At 39.2% G+C, this 14,846-nt stretch overlaps 1 protein-coding gene across 1 annotated transcript in view; it reads left to right on the forward strand.

Annotated features, from left to right (window-relative positions):
• The window catches only part of faf1 (Fas (TNFRSF6) associated factor 1), a 55,582-nt gene that overhangs the window by 29,171 nt on the left and 11,565 nt on the right, over positions 1–14,846 (forward strand). The window contains exons 9-17 of the mRNA XM_044043690.1: positions 334–429; positions 522–645; positions 957–1,020; positions 1,119–1,200; positions 5,473–5,627; positions 9,976–10,112; positions 10,198–10,286; positions 13,650–13,730; positions 14,104–14,181. Coding sequence (XP_043899625.1) covers positions 334–429; positions 522–645; positions 957–1,020; positions 1,119–1,200; positions 5,473–5,627; positions 9,976–10,112; positions 10,198–10,286; positions 13,650–13,730; positions 14,104–14,181 — 906 coding nt within the window. The remainder of the gene's footprint in view (positions 1–333; positions 430–521; positions 646–956; positions 1,021–1,118; positions 1,201–5,472; positions 5,628–9,975; positions 10,113–10,197; positions 10,287–13,649; positions 13,731–14,103; positions 14,182–14,846) is intronic.

Raw genomic sequence — 14,846 nt, forward strand, 5'->3', positions numbered from 1 at the left:
GGAACTCATTATTCAGGTTTTCTCTTACTGCAAACCATCGTCACATCATGTGCTGCTACAGTTGTACTTGACACCTCATCAAGGTCTCTACTGATTACAGACATAAGCAATTATTAATCTTAAAATATCTTATGTTCTAGATACAGGTCAAGCTTCCGCAGTGTGGGGTTATTTTGTCCTAATTTAGAGTTCAGTCTGTGCTACGCAGGAGTCTGTTAATGTATAGAAGCACACAATTTAACTTTGAGTCGCTTCACATATATACTTAATTGGCTGGCCTTACATTAAAGAATATATTTGTTTTCACTCTTGTGTTATGTTTCTTGTTTTTAGATGACGCTAGCTGTTTCTGGAATCAGCTATCCCTGCCATCACCTCAGTGTTTGTCGGAGGTCCTCCACAGCGAATGCCCAGGAGCCCACAGAGGAAGTATATACATGCACTCTTTCTGTTAGGATGCATTTCTCTATTCGTTAACACTCCTCTTTGTCTGAAAATTAATGAAAAAATTGTGTTTACAGTGTGCCGATGTCCATATGATCAGCGACAGTGAGGGTGATGATTTTGAAGATGCGTCAGAGTTTGGTGTGGACGACTCAGAGATGTTTGGAATGGGCTCCTCAACCTGTCGGAAATCCCCTATGAGTATGTTCAGTGGAGCCTTTGATAATAATATAGTTCATCTCTTTAATGTTACATTACAAAATTCATACATAAAGCTATATGAGGACAGGCTCTGAGACCAACACAAAATGCCATGTTCTTGTAATAGCCTGAGAAAGGAGATGCCAAACTGTTTTGTCACTTTACTTAGTTCTTTGGATATCAAAAAGTTCAAAAGAAACTACAGAAATGTATAATCTGGGTTCTTTTAAATGTTGCTTCAACGTTGGTTCAAAATCCTCGCAACATGGATCTAAAACTTGACCATGCATTTTTTAAATTTGTCATTACAGTGCCAGAAAACAGTGAGAATGAAGCTGATGCCTTACTGCACTTTACTGCCGAATTTTCCTCAAGGTGAGCCATGGTATGAAATTTCACAAGGCTGGAATGTAGCTATGTGTTAATTTACTGTTCACATACTGTTCCTATTCCATACGTGTGTGTGTGTGTAGATATGGAGAGAACCACCCAATGTTCTTCATTGGGTCTTTGGAGGCAGCATCTCAAGAAGCCTTCTATGGCAAAGCCAGAGATGTAAGTAAGCGATTGAATTATTCAGAGCCTGAAAGAAAGTATACCTTGACAAAAACACTTTGTTCATTTTAACTTTTATCCTCCAAATATTTTTACCTTTTGACTTGTATAAAATACAATGTTCTGATCTTACAAATATTGGCTTGTTCTTTTAACCCTGATGTTTTTCCTGCCTGGTGGAGTCAAGTCATGGCTTTTTCTAAGCCGTTGTCTTTGCCCAACACAACATGGAGAAGGTTGTCTGCCCCACACTGTTGTGTGGAGATGGCTTTATAACCACATTGATATAATTTCATCAAAACCTCGACAAATTTTCACCCTGACAGCTGCGGCTTTATTTTTAGCTGTTAATTTTTTCCCTTGTTTCTCAGCTTTTGTCCTTTTAGGGATGCTTGTATCAACTGACAGATTGTGTGGATTACAGCCTTATTAGACTGTGAGGACACTGCAAGATGTTAGGGGGTTCAGATCACCAGCCACACACAGAGGAAGGGAGGGTAAAATAAGTGATACAGTGCAGATAACAGAAAGGAGCGGAGTGAGATAGTTTGAGGAAGGCAGTGAGTGAGGAGAAAAAGAGGAATAATAGGCAGGGGAAGTTACAGCATAAGGTTAAGGGATATAGAGAGTGTGAAATAATGATGGAAAAAAAAATCTAAAGCGGAGCTTGGCATCTCGCCTGCTTCTCAGCTGATTTCCTCAATTAAGCCAGCACAATATGGCAGAGGTCTCCCTGGTGTTCCCACACACTGTATTGCACTGTTGTGCTCTACACAGCACAGGGGCAAAATAGTATTAATTTCCACTCTATTTTATTTTTTTAAATTCTGATTGAGCTTTATTTAGCCTGCCAACTGTGCCATGGTGAGAATGGCTTTATTGAAGCACAAAAATGTGTATGAAAACAGAAGTTATTTGATCTGTTCTGTGTTTGTCTTGTTTTGTCTCAAGCATCAGAGACAACAGGCCAAATCATGCTGCTTTTGATGGTTACATATACACAGTAGCATATGTGCATGATTACACTGCCCCCCCACCCCCCACCCCCCTCCATCCATCTACCCAGCTTTGCTCCATGCCTCCACTTGAAAAAAATCTACTTTCTGTTTCCTCATCCTCATAGAGAAAGCCCACTTCATTAAGCAGATACTGAAATAGGTCAAATTGGACTGAAGGGGGACTACTCAGTGGGTTTATAAACACAGGAATCAGTCTCACTCTCTCAAAGCCTGGGACAGGCTAATCACTAAGCAAAACACCAAATTTGATGAAGTGTTTCTGAAGGTGTGTGTTGGGGGAACTGTTGAGATTGACTCAATCCATCCTTAATGAAAATGCTTTGGGCTGCAGAGCTGAGCTGAGCTGAAACCTCTTGGGGATCAGTGGTTAGTCAGAGTGTACAGAGAGATAGGCCACCCATCACTAACCACGATCCTCACTAAATCCCCATCAACGCAGTGGTTAATCACTCTAACCCCACTCTCCTCCACTCTAGACTCATCTCTCCTGTCTGCCACACACAAGGCCACATCAAAATTCATAGCCTTGCTCGAGAGGGGAGTTTAGGGATTTATCACTCTCAAGTATCTGCTTTAAAACCCAGAAATAGCCTCCAAGAGTCGAGAGAAAGGAGCACCAGAGAATCCAACTGGCAAATGGCATACAGATGTACATACAGCTATCGGATCAAATCACAAGCTACACTCTCTTTAGTTGTTGACTGCACCTGAAATAATTGCTTGTGTGTATGAAAAACACACAAAAATAAAAAAAGTGTAGTATGGAAGTAAAAAGGCAGGAAAGAAATGTAAATGTATATGAAGATATCCTATAACATTCATCAGTAGATGAAAAGAAGCATAGCCAAAAGATCCCTGCTTAGCTTTAACATGCAGTTTTTAAAGTGACTTTTAATTCAATAAGTGTAATTACGCTTTGGAGAAAGTCAGCATCAAATTTGATGCCGTTTCTGTTCATTAAAAAAAAGTGTTTTCAGCTGCACGTGGAGAATCTCCTGTGTGGCTGGGCATCAATTTAAATGTGTTTTCCCACATTGTGTGCGGGGTCATTAGATCAGACACATGAGCTCCTTATTTTGAAGTATTTGCTTTTCCAGACTGAGCCTGCCATTTGTAGAACAGCCACTATCAGGACCTCGCTGCCCTTCACTCACTCTGTACCTTGTTGTGTGTGTATGTCCGTGTCTTATTCAGTGGTATCAAGTAACTCTAGTGTTAAAATTACCATATGTGTGAATACAAACATGATAGTCATGACAGATGTTATTCTAATAACATCTGGTATAAACATGCGTTTATATCAGTTCTTCATATTCCTGCTGGTGAACGTTTATACCTAAAAATCCCGTTTTAGCAACACTCAGCAACTGTGTATTGAGACATTAAATTCAGATCATCTGGGATTTTGTGTTCTAATGTTATTATTATTATATTGGCCGGTTAATGGCCATTCATTCACATTTTTATTATTTAGTTTGTACATTAATTTTATTGGAAATACTGTATAATATTGCACTGCAGTCAGACATAAAATGTAATTTAGAGTACTAAATAATGAAAATAATTGTTTGTTACAACCGGTTGCTCTGTGGGATTAATAATTAAATGTAGTGTCTGTGCTGTAGTCAGACATACTGAATAATAGCGTGCTATGTGCTATGCAAATTCTGCATGGTGAAGACTCACAGACTCCAGCTTACTCACAGTGCACAGTGCTCTGCAGTGTGAAATCTTTATTTTCTTTTGCATACACAAAGCAAGCTTAGATTTAGGTGAACAGGTGTGAGGAAGGGCTATGGGGTCACTATCTAGCACAGGTCGGACCTAGTAATTTAGCTGAACTGAGGGATTTGCTCCTCCCCGCTAAGACAGGCAATACAAAAGATCCGACTTGAAAGTGGAGAGGCAATAGAGGGGGTATGGACAGTTTAACGAAGATGAAGGAGTTCAGTTGACCAAAATGCCCACTTTGATTAGTCTTTATATTTACTCTAATTGAGCATACATGTGCGAGTTCTTAACTTGTGCCGAGCAGACCAGTTAAGTTTGTGCATCTGTGCATGTGTGTTGTTGGTACATCAGTATTTGAGTGTGCATCTGGGTTTTTTTTTTCTTCATGTTGTAAAACTCTCCCTCCTCACCCTCATTCCTCTCTCAAGACTGAATTTGCTTGTCTTCTCAGCATGAGTGTTTAATCTTTTCAGGCTGTTGAATCGGCCCAGTGAATGAGTCCCCAGCTCCTTCTCTCTAGTAGCCCTGGAGATTATTCTAAAGCACTAATCGCTGAGCAAACACAGCAGTGTTCTCCCATTCCCATTCTACACAGGCCACAGTATAGCACAACTTCTTCTTTCAGTTCCCTTTAAGTTTTATGCCCTGTGTATATTTTTTTGCTTTTTGGCCCAGGTAGCCTACATTACAGCTCCTGAGAAACGGATCTCCTGACTCCCCCTTCACGGCCGCAGTTAAAAATGAACCAAGCAGATACTAAGAGAGATGTCTTATTTGTTCTTTTATAGCAAGAGAAGTGACATGTAATTTAGAGAGCATTATTTCCAACATTGTCCCCTGGAACCTTTTATGTTTGTGGGTGTGTTTGTTTTTTAATTAGATTGTCAGTAGGGAGAATCTACCAGGCTTATATGATGGTGTCAATATCCTTGGATTTGGAGCTTCGTCAATATTGTCTGGCCCTGCCGCTACTAACCTGAACAGGCTGCTGGCATTTGGTGTAAAATAAACAGAGTGATTTGTCTGTTTTGTTTTCTCCATATTTTCCTCGCCTCTATGAGAAGTTTTATTTACACCACACTGCATTTGATTTTGCGTGGTATTTGCCAGTTTTTTTTTGCTGTGGTCTTCAGAAGTCATGTTGGCTCTGCACTCAGTGGTCTTTCATGTAATTTTATAGTCATATAATGTGGAAATAACTCCTGTGATGAAACACCAACACGTTGCTGAGAGACCTCACTCTACAGATCAGAGATGAATGGATGTTTTCATTTCAGAGATTACAGTCTCATCAATGATTACTTTTTTTGGGATATGCGTGCTTTAGCTCTGTTATTCCTGGGAGATCGCTTTAAAAAACTGTGCACCCATCTGTTTACAGCCAACCATTTATTCTTTAGCTTGAACACTAAACCACCTACCTATAAAATCAGTCTGTTGCCAAAGCCTTAATTCCTGGCAGGAAAAAATGTCCTTATCCTCTAAACCTTCCATTTATTTGATTTTATTTAATTCTCCACAGAGAAAGCTGCTGGCCATCTACCTCCACAATGACGACAGTGTCCTCAGCAACGTCTTCTGCTCTCAAATGATGTGTGCCGACTCCATTGTCTCGTACCTGAGCCAGAACTTCATTACATGGGCATGGGATGTCACTAAGGAAGCTAACAAAGCCAGGTACATTACCTTGTTGTTGTGAATATTAAAGGGATTCCGCCTACTCTGTGTAACTTGCATTGATCCATTTAGGATGTTTCAGTACTAGACCTTCACCAGGCAAATAATATGTGATGGTGAGAAGCCATGTTGAATAGGAGTTTCTGTTACCAGTGGCATAAAACAGTACACAAATCAACATCTTACAATCGAACAGTAGTCAGTATTTAAAAACCTCAATGAAACAGCAATAAACAGCATATAATTAGTTTATTCCCTGTGTATCTTAGTGCCATTTAGCTGTGTGATAGAGGTAAATGAAAATACTGCACAGGCTGCACACAATAGCAGGTACACTTAAATTACTACAGAGAATCAACATCTTCACTTTTATGATGAAAACTGCTGGCGGAGAGACGCGTTGTGTGACATATTGCCTGATTTATGTGTTGTCTAGACTAATACACGTCTATCGGGCTGAAAAGCGTTGCTTCCTGCCAGAGGGCATTACCTTGGTTGTGTGCTACCGGAGCTCTATATCAGTCTTGATCAACTTTTTTCTATATTATGTTTACCCCTGTTTTAGCTGCTGTTGTATTTAGTAATAGGTTGCTGACACCACAAACATCAGATATAGTTTTAATTTGTACGCCTATTAAAGTTGCTATCATCTAGTTTAGTTATCAGATTAAATATTGAAATCTAGAAACAAGAATATAGATTACTCAGATCTCGCATCATAATAATAACAAAATATTTTCTGAGTCTTACCCCAGTGGTATCCCCTGCTCTTTGAGTTTCATAATCAAGCCAGTGAGAAAACTAAAATAAACTTCCCTTTAAACAATGAATTTATTCTCCAGCTTTCTCACAGATCCTGGCACCTGTGTCTAGAATTGCCTTCTCCGAGCCGTAAAGTTTCGTCAAGCAATAACTGAACCCTCTAAGCCCTCACTACATACTTAATCCTTATGTTTTATTTATATGTGACTCACTGTCAGGACGGGTGGACTGTTTGCATAAATACTGAGGTGTATCTAATAAAGAGGATATTAAAGAGAAAATTAAATGTTGTCAGTAAGAGAGCAGCTTGAGTGTATAAAGTAGAAAATACCAGATAACCCTGTTATTTGGTTTATTTAGTCATTGGTACCCACTAAATGGTCTTTGCATTGTTTTTCTATTTGTTTTTAAGCATTTTTAAGACCATAAAATCAAGACGATAATATAAAATTGCTAGTGTGGACTGAAGACTATTTGATGTACAAAGAGCATTTAATTTTATACATCTTTTAAAAAATAATGTGGACATGTTCCTAATTGCTGGCATTCAACTCTAACTCTATTGCTCACACTCTGTATCTCTGTCTTCTCATTCTCTCCTCAACTTCATTCTCTTTTTGAAACTCTGAGGTTGCATTCTTACAAAGGGCATTGCGTTTGTATGGTGAGGCCCCCGATTGGCCAATCTTGACTAAGCTGTCTGAATAGAGGGTCAGTGGGAGATGAAGCACTCCCTCGGAGTCCAAAGATCTCTATCTCTCAATTTCTGCTCAAAAGTGCTTGTGTAGTTCCAGCAGCCTGCGTTTCTAATTGACAATTTTTTTTGCAACAGCTGTTTATAACATGTTCTGCCACTGTATGTGAGTACTGTTATTGCTGAGTACATTTTCTACAAAGTGTTTTCACCCACAATAATTCAAAAATATATCTGGTCTCCATTCTATTAATGACAACCAGATCCCCTGCGTACAGTTGAACCTGCTACATTATGCCAACAACAAACTAAACCTCATCTAGTCTTTCTGCTACTTTTTTTCGTCCTCGTCCTCCTCTCATTTACAAAAAGAAAAAAAAATGTATTCTCTCTATTTCACGACCTCAACTCCTCCCTCTCATCAGAACCTCAAGATTTAAGCCTGCCCTCGGGTAGCAGCCATTTAAGAAAGACTCGCACCTTGACCTCAACCCTCCATTATTTCTTTTAAGGAAATTCCCTCTTTCCTCCATTCCACTCTCCATTCTCTCCCATTAGCCTCCTTTGCTTTTTGCCCCAGCTGAGCCTTTTTATTGCACATTAAAAGGCAGGCAACATCTGGAGCTTTTCATCACACACAGCCAGTCACAGCTTTGCTTCTAACGCATGCATGCACATGTGCACGCTCACTCGCTCACACATAACACCGCTTCCCCGCATTCTCACGCTCTCTGGTTGATCCAAAGTGACTGGTGATTGGCATCAGTCACACAGGCTGTTGGAAGGGTATTCGGATTGTGTTTGATGAACCTGCTGATATTGGAATGTGCCTGTTGCTTTGCTCTCTGTATTCTCACAGCCTCCCAGTAAAATAATTAATGATGCAAAAATGCAGTTCTGCTGATTGGATGATGAGTCAAATTGTCACACGTGGAAAATGAATCTGAAATGAAGTTTGCTGTATATATAAAATTACTGTTACCATTACACTTTTGTTCCACACTAACAAACTCTATCTCCATTAGCTCGGTGACTGTAAATGAGCACCTCTACTATATTCTTGCAATGTGGGTATTTCCTTGTGCTTTAACGTCTAAGAACATGTTAATCGATCCTTTACCTCTTGACATCTTCCTACCTGAAAGTGTTACTAGTAAACAAAATGGAATTTTCATATCAAAACGGGTCCATATTTTTGTCTGAGACAGTGAGCTATCAAAGCATCTGGTTCCCATACTTAATTTTCATACAGGTCGCTGGTTTAAAAAAACACACCAAAAAACTACTGTACTAGTTAGACTCATCAGCTGCTCAGTTGAGAATCTGTCACTCACATCTTCACGGTCTGCGGTGATTTGAAAAAATGTCCAGGGACACATTAACATTAACAATAATTATTTTAGCTGTCTGAGTGTGATGGAGACAAGATGACTGATAAATTAGAAGCTGTCAGTGTCATTGAGCATCAGATTCTTGAACACTGTAGTTGCAAGGTCTGAGCAGGTGTTTCCTTTACATGTAGATAGTTGCCCCTGAAGGTTTTTAAAGGCCACGGGTCTGGTACAGACTTGGCTACATTCTTTGCCATGTTATGTTATGGCTGAATGAGACTGTGATGAACTGTTCATCTTAGCTCCTGGAATAGCTTGACTTCCTCTTGCCCTCAGTATTGTGTCCATACTTAAACTTATGGGTGGATTCTTAAGTGTTTCATATCCTGATACAGAGTGAGTGACAGTGGATATGTCGTACTTCCTGACTGAGTAGTTTTTATGTTGTGGTGATGATGATATTTGCTGCGGTGGACTGACTTTCTCAGTTAGAGTAAGAAACTAAAGTAGGTTGGTTTGTGCTCATGGAGATGTAAGATTGGGTTACCCTTCAAGTTGGCGTCCATTGTTCTCTGGCCTTTCATTACAGGTTAGAGTTTCTCTGTGGGCTATTGTTATGGTCTGCCTCAGTCATGGTCTGAACAGGGACAAATGTCAGGACAGAATGATCAGTGGGATTTAGGATACCCAACTTTTTCACTGCAGGAAGTAGGTCACTCAAAGGTCACTATTATCTGACGGCATCTTAAATTCATTACATTAGCCACATTTGCTTTCCAATTTTTCACTATCTTTATCCTTTCATCCATATTTTTAGCATACTGTGTAAAGAATACTTTAGAAAGTACCACATTAAGATTAAATACTTGATTTCACAGTTTTGAGAAGTCTGCAAGTAGCTCCTGTGGCTTTGGACTCGTGTTTTAATGAGTTACACCCCCTTTCAGTCAGCATCCTTCCCTATCTATCTTCTTCTTCTTCTGACCTGCTGTCCCTCCATCCATTCCATTACTTTTCTATTTTACCAGCCAGTTATTAAAGTAGATCTTATTAAAAGGCAGGAGAAAAAAGCTAATCTATATTTGCATTCAGTCTATAGCAATTCATTAATATTATGACATTTACAGGGAGCTTGGCAGCACCCTGGCTGCCTGCTACCCTTTTCCCTCTCTGAAATGTTAATTTAAAAAGTTCTGTCTTTGTAATGGAATAAGAAATCCTCCCTTGCCCTATCAATTCTGGGTGTCAGGTGAGGAATACTAATTCATCTGGGGTTCCAATTGAGTTAGCTTGTCAATCTGATGGAATATGGGAAGAAGGAAGAAATGCTTCAAAGTCCTTTTTGCCACAAGTATATTTATATTCCAAAAGTCTAAACAGCTGAAGAATACACCTTTACTTTTCAGTTTTTGTGTGTGTTATATGTTTATTTACATACATATTCACATTTGCCTTCTTCATGTTGTATTGACTTTTATTTCAATTCCAGGCTCTGGGAATTTAGTCACTAAATAAGTCTAGGGAATTAAGTACGATTAAAAAAAATATTTTTTTCTTTCAGACTACTCACCATGTGCACGAGGCACTTTGGAAGTGTTGTGACACAAACTATACGGACATACAAGACAGACCAGTTCCCCCTGCTCCTCATAGTAATGGGCAAACGCACATCCAATGAAGTTCTAAATGTTATTCAAGGTAATTTCAATTTTATAAATAGTGTAACAATGTCACATTTTGTAGATATAATTGCCTATAACTGATGTTTTTGTTTGATCTTTAGGCAATACAACAGTGGACGAGCTGATGATGAGGTTAATGGGAGCCATGGAGATCTTCACAGCACAGCAACAAGAGGACATCAAAGATGAGGTAAAGTCCTCAATACATTTTTCAATGCATACTGTGGCGACCCCTAGAGATGGAGAAGAAGGAGAAGGAGAAGAAGAAGAAAAAAAACGAGTAATAACGCAAAGCATGACTGTAGCCACATTGACATTCATTGGCTTTGGTTGAGCTGGTCTTTCCAACATGTTGGAACAGATCAGACTGCATTGTTAGACTGTGAGAAACGTGTAATGACAAGCAGAGAACACTTGATCACTTCACCTCATTCCCATTTACTTGTAGTAAAACTACAGTCTTTGGTCTTTGAAAAAGGTACAGGACTCGGGACCATTTCCCATTCACAGCACTGTGTAGGTAAGACTGTGCCGTGTCTGTCGGCTGTTCGTTTTACTTCAATAGAAAGTGGACAAACACCACTGAAGGAGACACTGCACAGAGAAAGAGTGATTGAAGAGTGGTGATGAACTTTAAAGCCATAGACATGAATCTGGGGCATGGATGAGAGGCAGGACCCTTTTCACCTGACCCTCTTAACCACTTACTTACTGATATGTTTACCCAGAGACATCAAACAAGAGTATGAATAACACGATTAGTGTATTTGTCCTGGTAGGTTTTCTGTCTGTATTCACATACTTTTCCCAGGCTGTCTTTTGCTCTCTCATTTGCATAACAAGTTGAAACATTTGTGAATTGACCATTGTTGAATACATTGTCTCTTCAGACTGAGATTTCTGTTTTAAATTATTTGCTAAATTTAATACGTAATATACAGTACTGTGCAAAAGTTTTAGCCACCGTTAGATTGGTTGTTTTATTGTTGTAATTATTATTAATATTATTATTATTTCTTTTTTTATTGGAACACATCCAGAAAATACTATAAAACATGTCTGCAGTTTTAAAATAAAAAAACATTTTCAGGAAAGAAAACGGCTTCTACAGGTTAAAGTGTCAAGACTAGCACTGTCTAGTGACCTTTAGTGTGGAGTGGAACCCTAATTAATGTTATTGGTAAAACCTGTGTTTGACCTATTTCATGTCGACAAATGTGTCTATTACACCAGGTATATTGAAGACATGCTTGAGCATTACATACACAAAACAACAAAGCCCTAAGGCTTTTACCTAGTACTGTGTCTGTAAAAGATATATTTTTGTATATTTGTAATTCTTAATGTCACTTCTTTCCCACGTCTCACACATGCAAATGTTTTGGTCTGTGCAATTTGTCTCATGTAGTCTTTCTTATTCCCACACTTTGTGACATTGTTGTGCATCCTTTTGACTACTGTATCTGTAGATGACAGCTGTCACATCATATGAGACATTTTAAATCCAGTCAACCACACAGCCTCGCAAACAATACTAATGTGCGACTCATAGCTTCTCAGTTATGGGAACATTGATGAAGCAATTAGTCTTGTCACACGCACATATACACACACGGCCTGAGGGTTAAACTTCCTCAGGTGGGTCACTGACTATTGCCAGTTGTCTCAGTGTTGATTGCTATAATCCTCTTGCTTGAATCACACAAAAAATAATCATTATGACAAAAAGAAATGAGAAGTATTTAGAGTTGAGTACATGTGTTAATTACGGCTGTGAGGTTGACTGTAAGTTCATAATAGTGAGCTAGTTTTTTTCCTACTTATACTGTACTCCTACCTAAGTACAATACTCAGATTTATAGCAAATCATATTTTAATCATGTACTGAAATTCAGCAGATATTTTATTCAAGGTTCTATGGAACGTAACTTATAGCATATAGAATACAAATGATTATTAAAAGCTGAATGATTTTTCTTGAACCACAGGATCTCATATAAACTATACATTTGACAGGACACATGTTCACCATGACCTCACCCATAACACTGCACTTATCTTGCTTGTTATTGTAGCACCTCTCAGCTTCGATGAATTTCCATCTTTCCAAATTCCCTTCCCTTTCCCTTTATTACCTTCTCCCTTTTTCCCATCTCGCCTCTCCTAAGGCAAACTCAGACATGAACACAGACACCCACCCAACCCAGACATTCCACTTTGACAGTGACTTTTGTGTTTGTCTGGAAACGGAGCAGCTGGACAGCTACACTGTGACTTCAACCAATCTCATTGACTAGCCAGTCATTCCTATGGTTGTCTGTGTTTTAGCTTTGTCTTGTTTATGAACCAACTGACTACTCGTCATAGGTTCTGTGGTCTACATCTCTCAGCATCACGGCCATTTTCAGGTCAGTTAACAAGACTTTCATGTGAAGAACTGCCAAAAATGAACCAAGGCTCATTTGCAAAATACAAAATAAGAAACATTTATAACAGCTGAAAGTTAAAATAGCTACACACCACTAAGCCATGATTCCTACATTAAAACCCAAAATTTAAAACCTCTTCTCTCAATGTTTATTTAAATGTGTGACACAGTGAGGTCTGACTTGTTGATAAGAGAGTGTACCTTTACCATCACAAGACAGCACACCTTCCGAGCTTGACCAGTTGCCAAGATATAGCTATAATTATTTCAAAGAAGCTGCAAGAACAAAAAGTAGTGTTGTGATGAGATATCAACAGGTATAGTTACATATTACTTTGTGTCTCTGGTGAATACTGGGCATTCAAAGCAGATGGTGCATTTGAAAACATTTTTACAACAGCGCAAAATGACTATCAAAGACCTAGTGTGCAACTTGTTTGCGTGACTCAGGGTCTGCCCATTGAAGGTCACCGCTTTTGATGCTTTTGTCCTCGTCTTCTATTCTATTACAGTTTCCTTTCAGTGTTCATCTATTATACAGACCAAAAGCACAAATGTATCCTTTGCATTTTCTAATTGAATACAACAATGCACACTGTTCTTTTGCACAGTCATTGCTAAGCTGCACAGTAGTCCTCTGGATCATCACAATAAGCTTACTTTGCCATATCCGGACTAGCACCCAGCATGGGTTTTCAGAAAATAGAAAACTAATGGCTGTGCGCTGTTAACACAATGGCCACTCGTATTTAGTCCCAGTCTTTATAAAACACTTTGTAGCCACAGCAGGTAGAAAGAGAAAGGCCGCCTGTCCCCTTCCCTCTGTACAAACAGGAAGAGAGAGGCAGAGTGAATGAAAGAGAAAGGGATGGTGAAACTGAGATGAGGTAACATAAAAGAGGCTTGGGCTCTTGTAAATGACAGCCCCGTCACAATGAATTCCCCTCTGGTGCTACTCTTTCATACCTGGTGTTTGTATGTAACCACACTTGACATGCTTCATTTTCCTTTCCTCGGTCCTTTTTTGCTCCCACACCCACCACATCAGCTTAGATGTTTTGTCCCTGTGTATCCTTTATTATCTTGTGAGTTAATGGGCTGCACTTTCTCTCCCCCCCTACTCAGGACGAGCGTGAGGCAAGAGAGATGGTGAAGAGGGAACAGGACGAGGCCTACCGTCTGTCTTTAGAGGCTGACCGTAAAAAGGTACTTTAAAAAACATTGTCTTCCTGTGTCACTGTGTGATTGACATAGCTGCTATATGTTAGTGCATGTACATCATCTATGTTTTTGTTTTTGAAACAAAAGTTTAGTACTTTTGCTCATAAACACATTATCATATTTGAGCAGTCAGCACTGTACTAATCTGTAACATCAGTCCATTGTAACTTTAATTAGCAGTTTTGTTAATTACATCCCTGTTTATTAGCTATTAGGTCACTGTTCAGTTTCTGTGCAAAGAAAGTCCTTTTGCTAGGATGACTTGTATAATGTAACAAGTCATCAAAGGGACAATGTAGTGCTGGTCCTCACCACTGCATCTGTCTCTGATTTTAAAGTTATTTTATGTTGTTTTTAGAGAGAAGCCCAAGAGAGAGAAGAGGCCGAGCAGGTTCGCCTGGAACAGATGAGAAAGGAGCTGGAGGATGAAAAGGAGGTGAGAAGAAGCAGCCTCATACGCATCACATTATGCAAATGTGTCAAATTAATACTCCATTATAATCATTGCATAGCTGAAGAGTGAAGTTCCGCTAACTAACAATGACTGTGCTGCTGTCCTGTCATTTTTTTAATCAATGATCCTGTCACTTCATGATAATGACCTAATTACAGCCTGCCTGTCAGTGAAGCATTTGCTGTGCGGATCAATAGGCTTGCAGCCATTTTTTCTTTTTTTAGAAAGAATAAAAAAATTTTTAATTACATTAAGGCCCATCCCTGTCACTGTCGCCTGACATACACACAGTTTTTTGTTCTATTTATTATTGGTATAGCACATTGCCCCATGCTGAAACCTAAGTGAACAAAAGAATGAGGCAATTCATGTACACAAACATGCACAACCCAAGTAAATACACGCACTCAATGGAAAACAATTATTGTACGTGAATAGCGGGGTGAACACACATATACACATGCATACAAAGAGTGACACACTGTCACGCATGCAAGAAAAACAATAATTGTCTGTATGGACAGCACCATTGTTGTAATACAGTCTATAGTAATACAGTGTAGTCCTCGCTGATTGTTGTTTACACAACAGTAGAGAGCGTCGGGGCACTGAAGGGTATTAAGTGACCTGCTTTGCTCAGGTGATTT

This window comes from Solea senegalensis, linkage group LG14, assembly GCF_019176455.1.
Source record: "Solea senegalensis isolate Sse05_10M linkage group LG14, IFAPA_SoseM_1, whole genome shotgun sequence".
Lineage (NCBI taxonomy): Eukaryota > Metazoa > Chordata > Actinopteri > Pleuronectiformes > Soleidae > Solea > Solea senegalensis.